Below are 14,231 nucleotides of genomic sequence, written 5' to 3' on the forward strand. Positions count from 1 at the left end.
AGAACTTCTGCTTTCTTTATGTAGACTCTTTCAGTTTCTGCACTTCTTTTAGAACTTGCAGCACATAAGGTAAACTAAAATGACAAGTAAGAGGGGGTAACTATACTAATTTCCGCGCTCCTCCTTGGAAATGAAAGGCCAAGCAACTATAAATACTAGAATTGATACATGAAAATGAAGTGTTTATCAGAAATTTCATCCTACACATATCAATGATATTGTCCGTTTTGGGTTTTCTGATTCCGTGGATAAATCAAGTCGGCACGCCTTCTTTCTCCATGAGTAACATGTAAGGTGGTGGACTTACCCATATAAACCATTCGTTTGGAACTTACCCAACCGATGTAGTATATATGAGTCATAATAGTGTTCAATGTAAATATGTAATGACTGGTGGTTTGAGAACCGCCGGCTGTAAAAAGATCATCGCCATCTCCATTTCCTCTCATAATAGGTATCTTCAAAAAGAAAGAAGAAAAAACAAACAAGAGGCACGATATTCTCACAAATATTATATACTCTTTAGCTATACTTCTAGCAAAAAAAAACAATATTTAGAACTCATACGTGACATATTATGCTAAATAAAAAACAATAAAAAAGAAATTTTTAAAAGTGGCTCAACTAAAATTCTATTACCTTAAATAAATCCAAATAATAGTCTGTCAAATAGTTAGTGTTTGAAATATTTGTGAAAGATGATATCCTACAATTTCTTTCATAGTTTTTCCTAAGCAATTGTTTTTCATTTTCCTAAGCAATTGTTTTTCATATGCCAATCCAAGGATATTAATTCAAGATTAAACTATATATACATAGATGTTCGGTTGGGGAATGACGAGTCGTGGAAGAGGCTGTTTTCAAGATTTGAACCCTGACCCTTAAATAATGCCCTTAAATAATGCATTGGAATTTCTTTTTTCCATCTTAATCACACAATAGTAACTCAATTAGATAAAAAAAAAAAAAAAAAAGAAAGAAAAAATTCAACAGAGAAACTAACGCGGATATATGAGTCAATGAAAGATCAGGAGAGGAGAGGCTAATTTTGGAAACCTCCAATGTAACCGTAGTTGGACATTCTGTTGAAAACAATCATGCATGCAAGGATTGGACATTATATCCCTCTGTTTTGGGTTGCATCATCTAAATATATAGAAACTCTTTGTTTCGTCTTGCTTGGTGTGGGGGAGAGAGAGCGGGAGAGGGAGAGGGAGATGGCAAGAAAGAATGGAGAGAAGAAGGAAGACAATGTTGCAGTGGCAATTGACAAGGACAAAGGAAGCCAATATGCCCTCAAATGGGCTGTTGATCATCTTCTCTCCAGAGGCCAATCATTGACTCTTCTCCATGTCAAACAAACACCATCCGGCGGCGTCCCATGTAACATCTTCTCTATTTATTTCTGCAGCTTCTTCTTCTTCTTCATGGTAACACAAGTATTTCTTGAATCATTGGTTGGTTTCTGAGAATTCAACATTTTGCCATATGCAGCGGGGAATCATGTTTCCATCTCTGATGCCAATGATGATGTTGCCAAAAACATCAAATTACAGCTAGAAAATCAAGCAAGGGAAATATTTCTTCCATTCCGTTGTTTCTGCACGAGAAAAGATGTCAGTTATGCTCCCTTTTTTATTTTCTTTCCTGCACGAAAAATCAGAACATCTCTGATTCAAAACAAATAGGGATGTCAAAAAGATGGGTTTGGGTTGCCAAAAACATCAAATTACAGCGAGAGAATCAAGCAAGGGAAATATTTATTTCATTCCGTTGCTTCTGCACGAGAAAGGATATCGCTTATGCTCCCTTTTTCATTTTCTTTCCTGCACTTGAAAAAGGAAAAATCAGACCATCTCTAATTCAAGCAGGGATGTCAATGGGGCGAGAACCTTTCAACCCGTTCCCATACCCGTTAGAAACATCATTACCCATCCTCGTTGGGTATTTTATTCTTCACCCATCCCTATACCCGTTGGTGCGTGGAATCCCCACACCTTTATATAATACATATGTATTATAAATAATAAGGTATACGGGTGCCGGGTTGGATTTCGACAAACCCCTTCACATACCGGTACCCGTTATTTCCCCAATAAAAATATCCATATCCGTCCCGACTAGTTAACTAACATGGCCTATCAGTCTTATTTGGGACGGGTCATGCAGGCACCAATCAAGTACGGATATTTTTAACATCCCTAGATTCAAATGTTCTTACAATAAATACTGGATAATTGGGCTTTTCCATGTTAATTAGTGTTTCTTTGCAACAGATCAAATGTAATGAAATCATACTTGAAGACATGGATATAGCCAAAGTACTGATTGACTATGTTTCTACCTATTCGATTGAGATTTTGGTGCTCGGCGCACCGTCAAGGGGGGGCCTTGTAAGGTAAATTGCCTCTGTCAATTTCCCAGCACAAAATACTATCAAAGGTTTCAACAGATTTGCAGAAGATACACTAAACATCTTTCCAAGAGATGTAATTTTTCTTTTAAAAAAAAATCATTTCTTGCAGAAGATTCAAGACTACGGATGTCCCTTCTACTGTGTCGAAAGCATCACCAGACTTCTGCACTGTATATGTCATATCGAAAGGAAAGATTTCATCTGTGAAATCAGCGACTGGTCCACCTCCCACAAGACCTCCTCGCAATCAGATTACTGCTGCTGATCCAATTGAAGCAAATATCATCCGAAGCCAACCACCCAGAGGCTCATTTGGTCAGCTTTCTTTGGTCATGGAATTTTGCAGTTTCTCACTTCACCTGGGTTTTGTCATTGCTCATCAAATTTAATCTCATCTTGTTACAGCGTCAGAGAAGACACAACGTACACCCCGCAGCCTGCATGAAGACATGGAAATCAAGTAAATTCTAGACTTCTAGTAGATGGTGTTAGAAAATTCAGTTTCAACACCTGAATCGCTGATTTGATATCGTAAAATCTGATTAAAACCATCTTAAAACCAATGGAACAGGTCACCATTCAACAGAGGTAGAGCTTCAATCACGAAATCATATGAGCTCTCCACACCAGATTCTGACATATCATTTGTGAGTAGTGGAAGGCCAAGCACTGATCGCTCATCTTTCTATGATCCTACGGAATCTGGAATGGCTTCTCGGCTTTCAATCAGCTCAGACTTCGATGACAGAAGCTTTGCTTCGTCATACTCGGGCAACAAGTCAATAGATATGACTTCTTCACCTTACAATTTCTCCTTAAGCTCACAGGAAAGTGGAAGAATGTCTTCATCATCACAGAGCATGGTATGCAATGAAGTCCCAGAAATGGGCATACTCATAACCTCTAATTGCCAAAAGAAAAGAAAAGAAATCACAGCTACTATAAAGAAATTGCTGCCTACTACCATTGAATATATGCTATGCATTCATGAAGCATCAACTAGTTAAACTGTGATCAACATTTCTTTCTCTGTTTCAAGCGTATAAAAATATGCGTAAACATATACATTCTGTGGATATATAGCATGAAATGCCTTTAAACAGAAACATGACCGTTCATACTGATACATGATTAATTTTAAAGGATGATGTGGAAGCTGAGATGAGGAGGCTCAGACAAGAGCTGAAGCAAACGATGGACATGTACAGCTCAGCTTGCAAGGAGGCTCTCACAGCAAAAGAGAAGGTACTGCCAAGTAAATTTATTTTCAGTAGATTTCTAAGCTATAACAAATAAAATTATGCACAAAAAGGTGGCCTTCGAGTAAGAAATCGTACCAGGATAAATTGTGAGGATAAATTTTTCAGGCTAGGGAGCTTTACAACTGGAAATTGAGAGAAGAACAGAAATTAGAAGAGTCGCGTCTAGCTGAGGAGGCAGCGTTGGCACTTGCTGAGAAGGAGAAAGCTAAGTGTAAGGCAGCCATCGAGGCAGCTGAGGCAGCTCAAAGGATTGCAGAACTGGAAGCACAAAAAAGAATGAATGCAGAAATGAAAGCTCAGAGAGAAGCCGAGGAGAGGCATAGAGCAATGAGCAGCTTGGCAAAAAATGACATTAGGTACAGGAAATACACAATAGAGGAGATCGAAGAAGCAACAGAATATTTCTCAGACGCACGCAAGATTGGTGAAGGAGGTTATGGTCCAGTTTACAAGACTGAACTGGATCATACACCAGTTGCCATTAAAGTTCTACGCCCTGATGCAGCTCAAGGACAGTCACAATTTCAACAAGAGGTTTCAAACTTTATTCATTTGTAGCAAACCAGCTTGAACTTTCGATTTTTTTTTTTCATAAGGATATAAAGTAAGAACGGTTGCCTATAACGCCACCGCAAGTAATGAAATCCCAAAATGATCTGCTTCTACGCTTTGTTTCTAAAGGTCTGTATTTTCCGACTACTCTCATTCAGGTTGAAGTGCTAAGCTGCATACGGCATCCAAACATGGTTCTACTGCTTGGAGCCTGCCCAGAGTATGGTTGTCTAGTGTATGAGTATATGGCTAATGGAAGCTTAGATGACCGTCTATTCCGACGAGGTAACACACCGGTTCTTCCTTGGCAACTGAGATTCCGAATCGCCGCAGAGATTGGCACTGGTTTGCTGTTCCTTCACCAGACAAAGCCTGAACCACTTGTGCACCGGGATCTTAAACCTGGCAACATTTTGCTTGATCGGAACTTTGTTAGCAAGATCAGTGATGTTGGCTTAGCCAGGCTTGTTCCCCCATCTGTTGCCAACACTGTAACTCAGTATCGCATGACATCAACAGCTGGAACCTTCTGCTACATAGACCCAGAGTATCAACAGACTGGCATGCTTGGAATAAAATCTGATATTTACTCACTGGGGATCATGCTTCTACAAATAATAACGACAAAGCCACCAATGGGTTTAACACACCATGTGCAACGGGCTATTGAAAAGGGTACCTTCCCTGAGATCCTCGACCAAGCTGTTACTGACTGGCCAGTTGAAGAGGCCTTAAAGTTTGCCAAATTAGCTCTTCAGTGTGCAGAACTGAGGCGCAAGGACAGACCAGACCTTGGAAAAGTTGTGCTTCCTGAGCTTAACAGGTTGAGAGCACTTGCTGAAGAGAGCAATCCCCCCTTCATGTTTTGTGGCAGTCCAGGACCCTCTCCAAATCACAGCCAAATTTCCACAGTTCAGGTAAACAGAATAAGTTCATTCTTACAAATTATCTATCAATATTTCTTTCTCCAATTGAATCATACATCTTGGGTAGCCTCTGAAGTTTTGAGAACTTTCTTTCTGTTTTTTTCAGCACCTTCTAAGTGATCCCCAGCAGATACAATCTGGAAACTCAAGCCGCTCAAGCACGTCATCTTATGCAGAAAGGGCATGAAATACTGGTTGAATAATGACAAATTCTAACTAAAGAAAAAAATTCAAACTGCAGAGGTAACTTGAGCTTTGTTTTACTTAATGAAAGACAAACCTGAATATGAGCTCTGTATATTGGTTTTGGAAGCATATGGTTTATCAAATTGTTTGGCTAGTCTTTTCATACTCTATATGTTTGGTAGAAACATAGAATGAAACACTTTCATTTGGAAAAGCATGTCTAGAATTACATGCTACATGGAATCACATGCATCTCCTGATTTAAATACACTGGTGGTTAAGAATTTGGATGCGCAAGCATTATAATCATGGAGTGTACAAGGGAAACAAAAAAAATGATCTAAATATAAGGAAATGCCAAAAATAATGAAGAAGAAAAAGACAATCAAGGTATCAACCGCATACAGTTCCATGTTCCCACGAATCTCATCAGTTCCATGCTCAAGTGCCTACTCATCAATCTTCATCCCAAAGGCGAACATTTCCATTGAGTGACTTTAACTGCTATAACTCTCAAAAGCTAGATATTCACACAAATTTCGTACCTTGATTATTTGCACAGTGCAGTTTTCTTCACTAATGAGTCCGGCTGCAATCACTTCAAGTAGGCTCCGTGTACAACACGACGCTGACAATTTTCCCCGTCAAAATTTAAGTATCACTTTTGACCTGAAAAAGACAGCCATTTAACGCCAAGAACATCAGAGAAACATTTTAGTCATCGACTTGGAATAAGTAATTGCGGTTTAGCAAATAAAAAAAATGGTTTGTATGTACCCATGGAATATCTAGAAGGATGTAGCTCTTTGGCAAAAATGACCATATTTATTGGATGGACGTAGTGATAGCTGGAAGCTCTTTGTTGAAACTAAGCTCTTTTGCTTCAGAATTGACTTAAGAATCAATAATTCCAAAAGATCTGGTCCCTTCGGTACTGTTTCTTGAGATATACTGCAATAAGCTCACGGTAAGTCCAGCCTCGTTGCCTCTTAAACTCCATAAATGCCTCTGCGCTCAAGTGGAATTCTCCCTTGCCCAAAACTTCAAACACAAATGGATCTGTCAAAACTAATGGAGGATCATCCAAGTTCATTTTGTTTATAACGAAGTCCAAATTTCTTGCTTTTCTTTTATCGAGGTATGCATCGACAAGACAACCATAAGTCACGAGGTCAGGAACAACTTTTTCACATCTCATGTGTTCAAGACAAAGATGGAGATCCCAGAACAAAGACATTTTTGAAAAAGCCACAGCTCGTATATTAAATGTAGTGCGATCGGGCTGGAAACCAGCTTCCAACATGCTGAGAAACTCCCTTTGCAAACTCTTCATTTTGAAATTGGCAGCATAGGATAGCAGTAGAAGATTCCATAAAAGGTTACCAACATTTTTTCTACGAAGACCAACTTCTCGAAGGAACTCACCCAACTCATAGAATTTCCTTTCCTTTATATACGCAAATGACATCGCCCTGATTCCTTCTTCCTCTATTAGATGTCTTGATCCTTTAAGACGGTGATAAGCGGTTTCCATCTCCGCCAAAGAGCCAAAAATGCTATAGTATCGAATAAAATCATTTCCAGTGGCAGAATCTACCATAAAGCCCCTTGAAACCATCTTCTTCAGAGTTTCCTCCATTAACCTAAGCTTTCCCAACTTCCCATAGCAAGAGATAGCCAGTGAGTAAACCTTAGGCAACAAGTTGGGATACCTCAAACTTAATTGATCCACAATGTTGTTTATTTCATCAAAACACCCCATTTTCCCATAAGCATCAAATATTTGCGAAACTAGTCGAACATTGGGAACAAAAGAACTATTTAACATTTCATCCCAAACTGCTTGTGCTTGGGGTAAAAGGCCATTGTCAGCATAACAGAGAATCAAAGCAGACAGTGAATTCTTGTTAGGCAGAAAACCTTCAGATTTCACCTCTAGTAAAAGCTGCTGAGCTAGATGGGGCATTCTTTTCCTACTTAGGTTTTGTATTAATGAAGAACAATCAACAAAAGTGTCTCCTCCAGAAACATTGCTTTCTGGCTTCTGCTGACAGAATATCTGCACAAAGAACTTGCTTACTCATAAGAAAGAACTTTCTTTAATAAGATTAAGAAGACTTGCACATTTCTCTATCAGCATAGAGTTTATTTCTCATCCATAAAAGCAAGCATTTTAGTGACAACCAAGAGACTGTGTTGAAACATAATTTCTCAGTAAAATATGCAGAAGTGTATCAAAGTTTGTTCTATGTGAGACTCCTAGCATGCCTTAGTGAGCCAAGTTTATCTCTCTTTCCCCTCCACTTCAGCTTCTTTTTCTTTCTTTTTTTTATCTTCCTCTCCTGATAAATCCTGAAAATATCCCATCCTTGAAGAACCCAAATCGAAATTCAAGAAATTATATCATTCAACAGCCCCAGCCCAAAAACATCTAAAACACAGCTGGGTAATACTGTGGTTCAACAATTTCACAACAAAACCAAAAAGAAATACTCTTTGTTTTCCTAGGATTCTTTGAAAACAATTGTTCAGTCATTATAACTAAAACAGGAACAAAAACTATAACTTTATCTTGAGCCAAATCGGTGTACCTCTGGAGTCGTTAACGATTTATTGAGCCGCACATCGCGGCGGCGGCGAGACCCAATAGGTAGCGGAGCCCCGACATCCTTCCTCAATCCTGGGGTCTTCGGAATTGAAAGTGCGACGCACGACATTACCAATTCGGGAGGATCGATTCTTGCACAAAACAAGCTACTTATTTTCGAGAGAATAATTGTCGACTTTGAACTATATCAATTAATTAGGATTGTTTCGAATTCATAAATATATATATATTAAATAAAAAAATGAATCCAATGATATATGAACCAGTGGGGAAATTTTATTTACAAACCATTAATCTACTATCTTTACATCACTTTTTATTTTTTTATAATTCTACTATCTTTACATCACTTTTTATTTTTTTTATAATTTATATAAATTATCATTGTATACAATGACATATTAACCCTTAATCCAAGAATGATAGGTTTTAAGATATCCATGTTATTTCAAGCCAATTCGCCAGCTCTCTTTTGAATCCAATCCATCATCGATTACAGTTTCTGATTGAAGACAAGGCTTAGGACGGAACCTGGTGCCAGTTTTCAAGACCTTAAATGAGAACCCTTAAGAATCCTCCAACCTTAATCTTGGTGTTTGGATGATGAGAAAGTGAAGGGATATGAGAAAATATACTCGAAGCAAGTTCAAGCTCATAAGTTAAAGCTCTATCAGGACTCAATCATGGCACGCACGAGGAGTTTGTGAGAGGTTGAGGCTTTCAAGATACTTGTGGAGACACCAATCCAAAAGAACATATGGATTTCGGTTGAATGACAATAGAATGAGAAAAATTTAGAGAAAGAGTTAGGGAGAACAACAACTTTCGCAATTCAATCTCAAATTCTGAGACGCCCACAATAGTTGAGTTTTTGAGAATTCAAGGTTTTATTATGCTGTTTGGAAGGTGGGGGAAGAAGAGGAATATGTTCAAGATGAAAAGAAGTCATTTTTTCATTTAATTGCGATACCCAGATAAGTTTTGCTGATAATTCGTTTTTTCATCAAGGGTATAGTAGTCTTTTCATTATAATTTTATGTGTAGATTTGTAATTTTTTGGTGTAAACTTATAATGATGTTCAAAAATGGTGTAAAGATAGTGTTTTTATGGTATGTAGATAAAAATTTTCGAACCAATGTTATTGAAACCGGCCCAGCCCGTCGCGGTCTGACAGGATTGGACCTCTTTTTCTACAAAATACGGGCCTAGTCTATTGTTGGCCCGTTTAAGCACGGGACGCCTCCCTTCAACTCGCAAGGCCCGCTCTGTGTTAACCGCAAAATGCTAGGCCCGGGGGTTATCGAGCCTCTGATTTTTACGGCTCAAACCCATGAAGTATTATCAAATAAAAGGCCCGCAATGAAAAGACATTAAAACTTGAGCCCAATAACATGGCAGCACATCTTCAATGGAATAAGACAAAAGAACCCAAAGCCCAGTGAAGATAGCCGCTGGAATGTGTCCAAAATTTGGTAACTCAAAGTTGAAAATGCGTAAAAAAATTTAACTTATTATTTCTTTTCAATCAAATTGCATTGATGAAAGCGATTTAAAACCTGATTCTTGTCATTTTCGAATCCAAAATTATAATTTAGTTTTCCTCAATTTGTTTTAATATTTTTAAATTCTCGAGCCTAACTCGTGGTATTCCAAAACCAGTACCTTCAAAATCGTGTCAACTCAATTTTACCAATTTTGGTATTTTTGGATCCCGGTATTACAAAAAGAAAACCGCATCAACTCAATTCAATCAATTTTGGTATTTTTGGGTACCGGTATTACAAAAAGAAAACCGTATCAAATCAATTTAACCAATTTTGGTATTTTTTGATCCCAATATTACCACAAAAAAAAACCCGCGTCTACTCAATTTTATCAATTTTGGTATTTTTGGATCCCGGTATCACAAAAAGAAAATCGCATCAACTCAATTCAACCAATTTTGATATTTTTGGGTTCCGGTATTACAAAAAGAAACCGTGTCAAATCAATTTAACCAATTTTGGTATTTTTTGATCCCGATATTACCAAAAAAAAAAACCCGCGTCTACTCAAATTTGCCAATTTTGATATTTTTGAATCCCGATATTACAAAAAAATTTGCGTCAACTCAATTCAACCAATTTTGGTATTTTTGGGTCCCGGTATTACAAAAAGAAAGCCGCGTTTAACCTCGCGGATTTGCACTTTCCATTTTAAAATTATTTTATTACATTTTTAATCAAAATTATGCTATATCTTATTAATTTTGCCAATAAATTTATTTACCCAATATGTGTAATGCTATTTGAATATTAAATTTCCTTAAAACTATTGATTTCTTTATTTGTCTATTTATTCTCCTAACTATCTCCTATATATATATACCCCCTCATTACTAGTGGGTTCATCGCAAATCAAAATAGAAGAAGTTGCTTGTTACAAACAGCGATTGATTTGGATGAAGCAGCAATATTCATTTTGCTATTTTATCAAGTTGTGCACAAATTCTAGTGAAGTTTTGATCGAAATATCACTAGAATTTGCTGCACAACTGGAAAAAATAGCTAAATATTCGGTCTTTTATTATCATGATAGTCATTCATAGTAAATCCTTTCGGTATTTAGCTTTAATTTAATGCTTATTTTTTAATGAGAAACTACCGTCAAATATGCATAATGAGATCTAATTATATTTTGTAATCCATCTTAAAATTTTCAGGTATTAGTATGAGTAAGTGTTAGGATGATTATCTCAAAGGCGTGGCGGATCTATAAAATATATCGTGGGGCTTGATTAGTGGTCGAGTCAGGAGAAGCCAAAGGTTTGACGAGAGTTTGGCGGTTGTGCCGTAGAAATTTTTTTAGAGCTATTAACCATATATATTATATAATTATTATGAAAATTTGATATCTTGTATGAGTGTCTATCAACTAATAATTATAATTTTATATTAACAATACATATTATACCGTTATTAAAACATATTTTTTGTAATATATAAATTATATATAATGTGTAAAAAAATTTCAAAAATTTAAGGGGTTAATGAGTAGAAATAAATGTATTTTTAGAAAAGGATGATAGTTTAATGGGCTACCCGGAGACAAAGAAAGAAGCAATGATACACTCGTAGGTCGCAGACGAAATCACAATGTCAAAACAAATATATACATTCGGACATTAAAGAAAACCAAAACCATTCGAGAGGTCGCAAATGAAATCACGCTCATGTAGGAGAGAGTTAGAGAAAGGAAAGAAAACGACGTTTAAAGTTGTTAGAGGTTAAGGTTATCGAGGCTTATCAAGAGCAATAAAAGGGTCATTATGAAAGCCCACTATTCATAAAATCCATTGTTATTAATTACTATATAATATATATTTTTTAAAACCAGGTAGGGAGATCCTAACCCTCAACACCAATCTTATCACGCAAACTAATGGCTGGGATGTGTTAGTATCAATACCCTAATTATAATTATAGGAAATAGTTTTTTTGAGCCGCTCGCTCTTCCAGTAAATTCAATAAAATCTTCCATACAAAAGAATCCACGTCTCTTTCACCGAAATAGAGTGAAAACGTCTCACTCTCTCACGCTCAATTTATTGTATGGTATTTTTCTGAGTGAGAATTTGAAGAATCTGAGAGACTCGGTTTGTGATTTCACTTCGAAAATGGAGAAAAAGAAATCCCAAATGAGTCTCTCCCTCTTCACCACTCTCTCTAACTCCTTCACTATGTCAACTAAATCGCCCAGGAACTTCCAAGACGGCGTCGTTGGCCTGGGTATCGTCGCTGCTATGTCCGATTCGAGCGACGCCATCTATCAGGATGACGACATTCCTTCTGGACGATCAAGTCCGATTCCTATTGTGTTGGCGGCTAAACCTGCCGCGAATTTCAGAGGTGGGTTGTCGCTGTTGAATCTTGAGAGGGGTTATGTTGATGAGGGAGATGAGGAGAACTACACTTGCGTCATTTCGCATTTGGAGAATAAGAAGCGGGTCTACTTTGATGACAGTGCTTCGTCTTGCGTGGTGATGGACATTGCTGGTGATGTAGAGAAGAGACGGGAGTTTTGGGCTTCTGATTTCTTGAACTCGTGCTCTCTTTGCAACAAAAAGCTTCGTGGGCTCGATATCTTCATGTACAGGTACCTAATCAACCATAAACTTTTAAATGCTTGTCAATCTTTGAAATTTTTTTATCATGCTTTGTATTCTGGGTTAGTTCTTTATAATTTGATGTTGTTTCATACTTTCATTTGGAAATTTGGGTTCGTTTGGAGGTTGATTGTGATATAACAGTTGCTCTTGCTGTGGAAATTGTATGGGGTAAGTTTCTGAGTGATGGATTTTTAGGTAGTTCCTTCGGTGGTGATTTGACTCTTGGCAGGCTATGGTTAAAGTAGCTTCCACGAGTTCTTTTACTTCATCAGTTGATTCTGTATTTAGAGTCTTGTCTTTCTGGAGTATAAATTATTGTTCCTTTTTTTTACTTGACAAACCTTTCTCATTATGTTCTTGTGTATCCTTTCATACTCAAATGATTTTGGGTCCTCAGTCCTCTCCCTTTCAAGTGATTGCCCTCCCCAGCAATCTATGGTCCCAATTTCAGTGATTAATAAGAAACATGTGTGCCCAACTTAACTTCTGGCTGCATGTTTCAATTGTTCTTTAAATATGGATTCTACATTTCTACGTGCCCCAAAAACACCGTGTAAAAGATTTCTAGGTTTTGTTTTTTCCCCCTGTACAGTGAACCAGAGAGCTATACATTTATATCCAATCAAGTCCGAAATGTAGGATTTCCTTTCTGTAAGATTATGCAAATAGATAAAAAGGTTGACTGATTGGTTCAGGTCTATGCTTTTTCATTGAGTTTTGTAGTCTTCTAGTGATCTTGAGTTCATGAATCTGATGCAGGACAGAGTTATCGATCTACGAATCTGACTCGTAGCACTGAGTCCATGCCATGCGGTAGTTAGTTTATGCAGTTTTTTTGGAGTTGCAGTCCTAAATTTATATTTTCTTGCTAAACTAGTATCCTCATCCTGTATACAAGTTGTTATTTGCAGATGTGTCTCTCCTCATTTTGAGGAAGAATCTGTGTCTTGAATTGGGGCTGACAGTGGGTTGTGAACAGATCAACTTTAACATAAAATATCAACAGTAAAACAGAAGTTTTTGTCCTTGTAGCTATCTTCTTAAGATTAAGGGTGTAGATCCCTATTCTATGCATCCAATAAGTGCAAGCTGCTTGTGATTTCAATTATCCCATTAATCAGTTTTGTGACAAATTATGCTCAAATGTTCTATCGTCTAATTTATTAGCAATGAGCTTTTTCTATAAGGTGTTTGAGTTCCCTTTGGAGTAAGATGGGTGCTCATATGTTTTTGTAGAAATTAATATGACATGATTCAGCGGATTCATAACCAATGCATCTTTCTTTCCAAACATAATTCCCATGTTAGATTTGCAGTCAAAAGGTCGATTATTCTGTATGAATATAGATCATCATCTTCTGTATTGACAAGCAAATAATCTCCCGTCAACTTAAAATTGGGACCTTTCTTTTGGGTCTTATGTGATGCATTTGGCTTTTCTTTTTGCCTTTTTTGTTTTGTTGTGGGGTGATAGTGAGAGAATAATTTTTGTTTGCTTCCCCATGTGGTGTCTATTCTTTTGGGAAAGTTTTGATGAGATAGTCAAATGAAACATGGAGATAGATAGTATTGGAAATAAAATCTCCTTTTTCATCAATTATCACTGATAAACTCAAATGGACCCTTGTTTGCAGGGGAGAGAAAGCATTTTGCAGTCTAGAGTGTCGAGACAAACATATAAGAAGCGATGATCACAAAGAGAAATGTGGTTCTGAAGCTAGGACAGCGATTGATTACTCCATGTCCCCCTGCTCCTCACCACAGGTTTTTTTCAATGGGGTTGCCGCTGCATAGCAACTTGGATATAAATAAATAGAAAAAAAATATATTCGAGTAAATAAATGACGCTGCCAACGAAAGGGATGGGAGATATACTTTGAGTCGTGAGAGTGTTTGAGGATATAATATCTATACCTCGAGAGTACAAGAAAATGCCTTGTTTTTGCAGGAAAGTGTCTTTTTGCTGATCTCTGGCACTTGTTTAAACCCAGAGAGAAGAAAATTTGTGGTTCCATTATAATAATCATTATCGGTATAAGCCATATATTTTTGATAATTGGGATTAGCTGGTGCACATAATTTCTTGAGTCTGCTTTGATAGATGGTAACACTCTGTTGGTGGTTCTTCGTTAG

The 14,231-nt window shown here is 37.2% G+C and overlaps 3 protein-coding genes across 9 annotated transcripts; 2 read left to right on the forward strand and 1 right to left on the reverse strand.

The window, feature by feature from the left end:
* Window positions 1-1,082: 1,082 nt before the first annotated feature.
* Window positions 1,083-5,292, forward strand: LOC119996807 (U-box domain-containing protein 35-like). Its single transcript, XM_038843602.1, has 8 exons — window positions 1,083-1,383; window positions 1,495-1,616; window positions 2,277-2,398; window positions 2,526-2,790; window positions 2,974-3,291; window positions 3,560-3,661; window positions 3,784-4,212; window positions 4,389-5,292. The coding sequence occupies exons 1-8, from the start codon at window positions 1,098-1,100 to the stop codon at window positions 5,274-5,276; spliced, it is 2,532 nt and encodes an 843-aa protein (XP_038699530.1). The 5' UTR covers window positions 1,083-1,097; the 3' UTR covers window positions 5,277-5,292.
* On the reverse strand, window positions 2,737-8,125 carry LOC119997104 (pentatricopeptide repeat-containing protein At3g42630). Of its 7 annotated transcripts, none has more exons than XM_038843907.1 (5): window positions 7,934-8,125; window positions 6,120-7,401; window positions 5,888-6,011; window positions 3,754-3,868; window positions 3,183-3,319 (listed from the first exon to the last, which is right to left on the reverse strand). In XM_038843907.1, the coding sequence occupies exons 1-2, from the start codon at window positions 8,057-8,059 to the stop codon at window positions 6,244-6,246; spliced, it is 1,284 nt and encodes a 427-aa protein (XP_038699835.1). In that variant the 5' UTR covers window positions 8,060-8,125; the 3' UTR covers window positions 3,183-3,319; window positions 3,754-3,868; window positions 5,888-6,011; window positions 6,120-6,243. The 7 variants fall into 7 exon arrangements, with proteins under 7 accessions (XP_038699839.1, XP_038699835.1, XP_038699837.1 ...); XM_038843906.1 differs by lacking the exon at window positions 3,183-3,319 and adding an exon at window positions 3,523-3,664; XM_038843911.1 differs by lacking the exons at window positions 3,183-3,319; window positions 3,754-3,868 and adding an exon at window positions 2,737-2,853.
* A 3,341-nt stretch (window positions 8,126-11,466) lies between these two features.
* LOC119996314 (FCS-Like Zinc finger 14-like) lies at window positions 11,467-14,177 on the forward strand. The gene is made up of 2 exons (XM_038842901.1): window positions 11,467-12,085; window positions 13,733-14,177. The coding sequence occupies exons 1-2, from the start codon at window positions 11,607-11,609 to the stop codon at window positions 13,890-13,892; spliced, it is 639 nt and encodes a 212-aa protein (XP_038698829.1). The 5' UTR covers window positions 11,467-11,606; the 3' UTR covers window positions 13,893-14,177.
* The last annotated feature ends 54 nt before the right edge of the window (window positions 14,178-14,231 follow it).

This window comes from Tripterygium wilfordii, chromosome 4 (assembly GCF_013401445.1).
Source record: "Tripterygium wilfordii isolate XIE 37 chromosome 4, ASM1340144v1, whole genome shotgun sequence".
Lineage (NCBI taxonomy): Eukaryota > Viridiplantae > Streptophyta > Magnoliopsida > Celastrales > Celastraceae > Tripterygium > Tripterygium wilfordii.

Excerpts from the sequence above, each read along its gene's own strand:
- LOC119996807 (XM_038843602.1), top strand. The coding sequence starts at position 1,098 with ATGCATGCAAGGATTGGACATTATATCCCTCTGTTTTGGGTTGCATCA. Across the intron at positions 1,617-2,276 it reads GTTTCTGCACGAGAAAAGAT|ATCAAATGTAATGAAATCAT; the intron begins GTCAGTTATGCT and ends TCTTTGCAACAG. Across the intron at positions 2,399-2,525 it reads TCAAGGGGGGGCCTTGTAAG|AAGATTCAAGACTACGGATG; the intron begins GTAAATTGCCTC and ends CATTTCTTGCAG.
- LOC119997104 (XM_038843911.1), bottom strand. The coding sequence starts at position 8,059 with ATGTCGTGCGTCGCACTTTCAATTCCGAAGACCCCAGGATTGAGGAAG. Across the intron at positions 7,402-7,933 it reads AATCGTTAACGACTCCAGAG|ATATTCTGTCAGCAGAAGCC; the intron begins GTACACCGATTT and ends TTCTTTGTGCAG.
- LOC119996314 (XM_038842901.1), top strand. The coding sequence starts at position 11,607 with ATGGAGAAAAAGAAATCCCAAATGAGTCTCTCCCTCTTCACCACTCTC. Across the intron at positions 12,086-13,732 it reads CTCGATATCTTCATGTACAG|GGGAGAGAAAGCATTTTGCA; the intron begins GTACCTAATCAA and ends CCTTGTTTGCAG.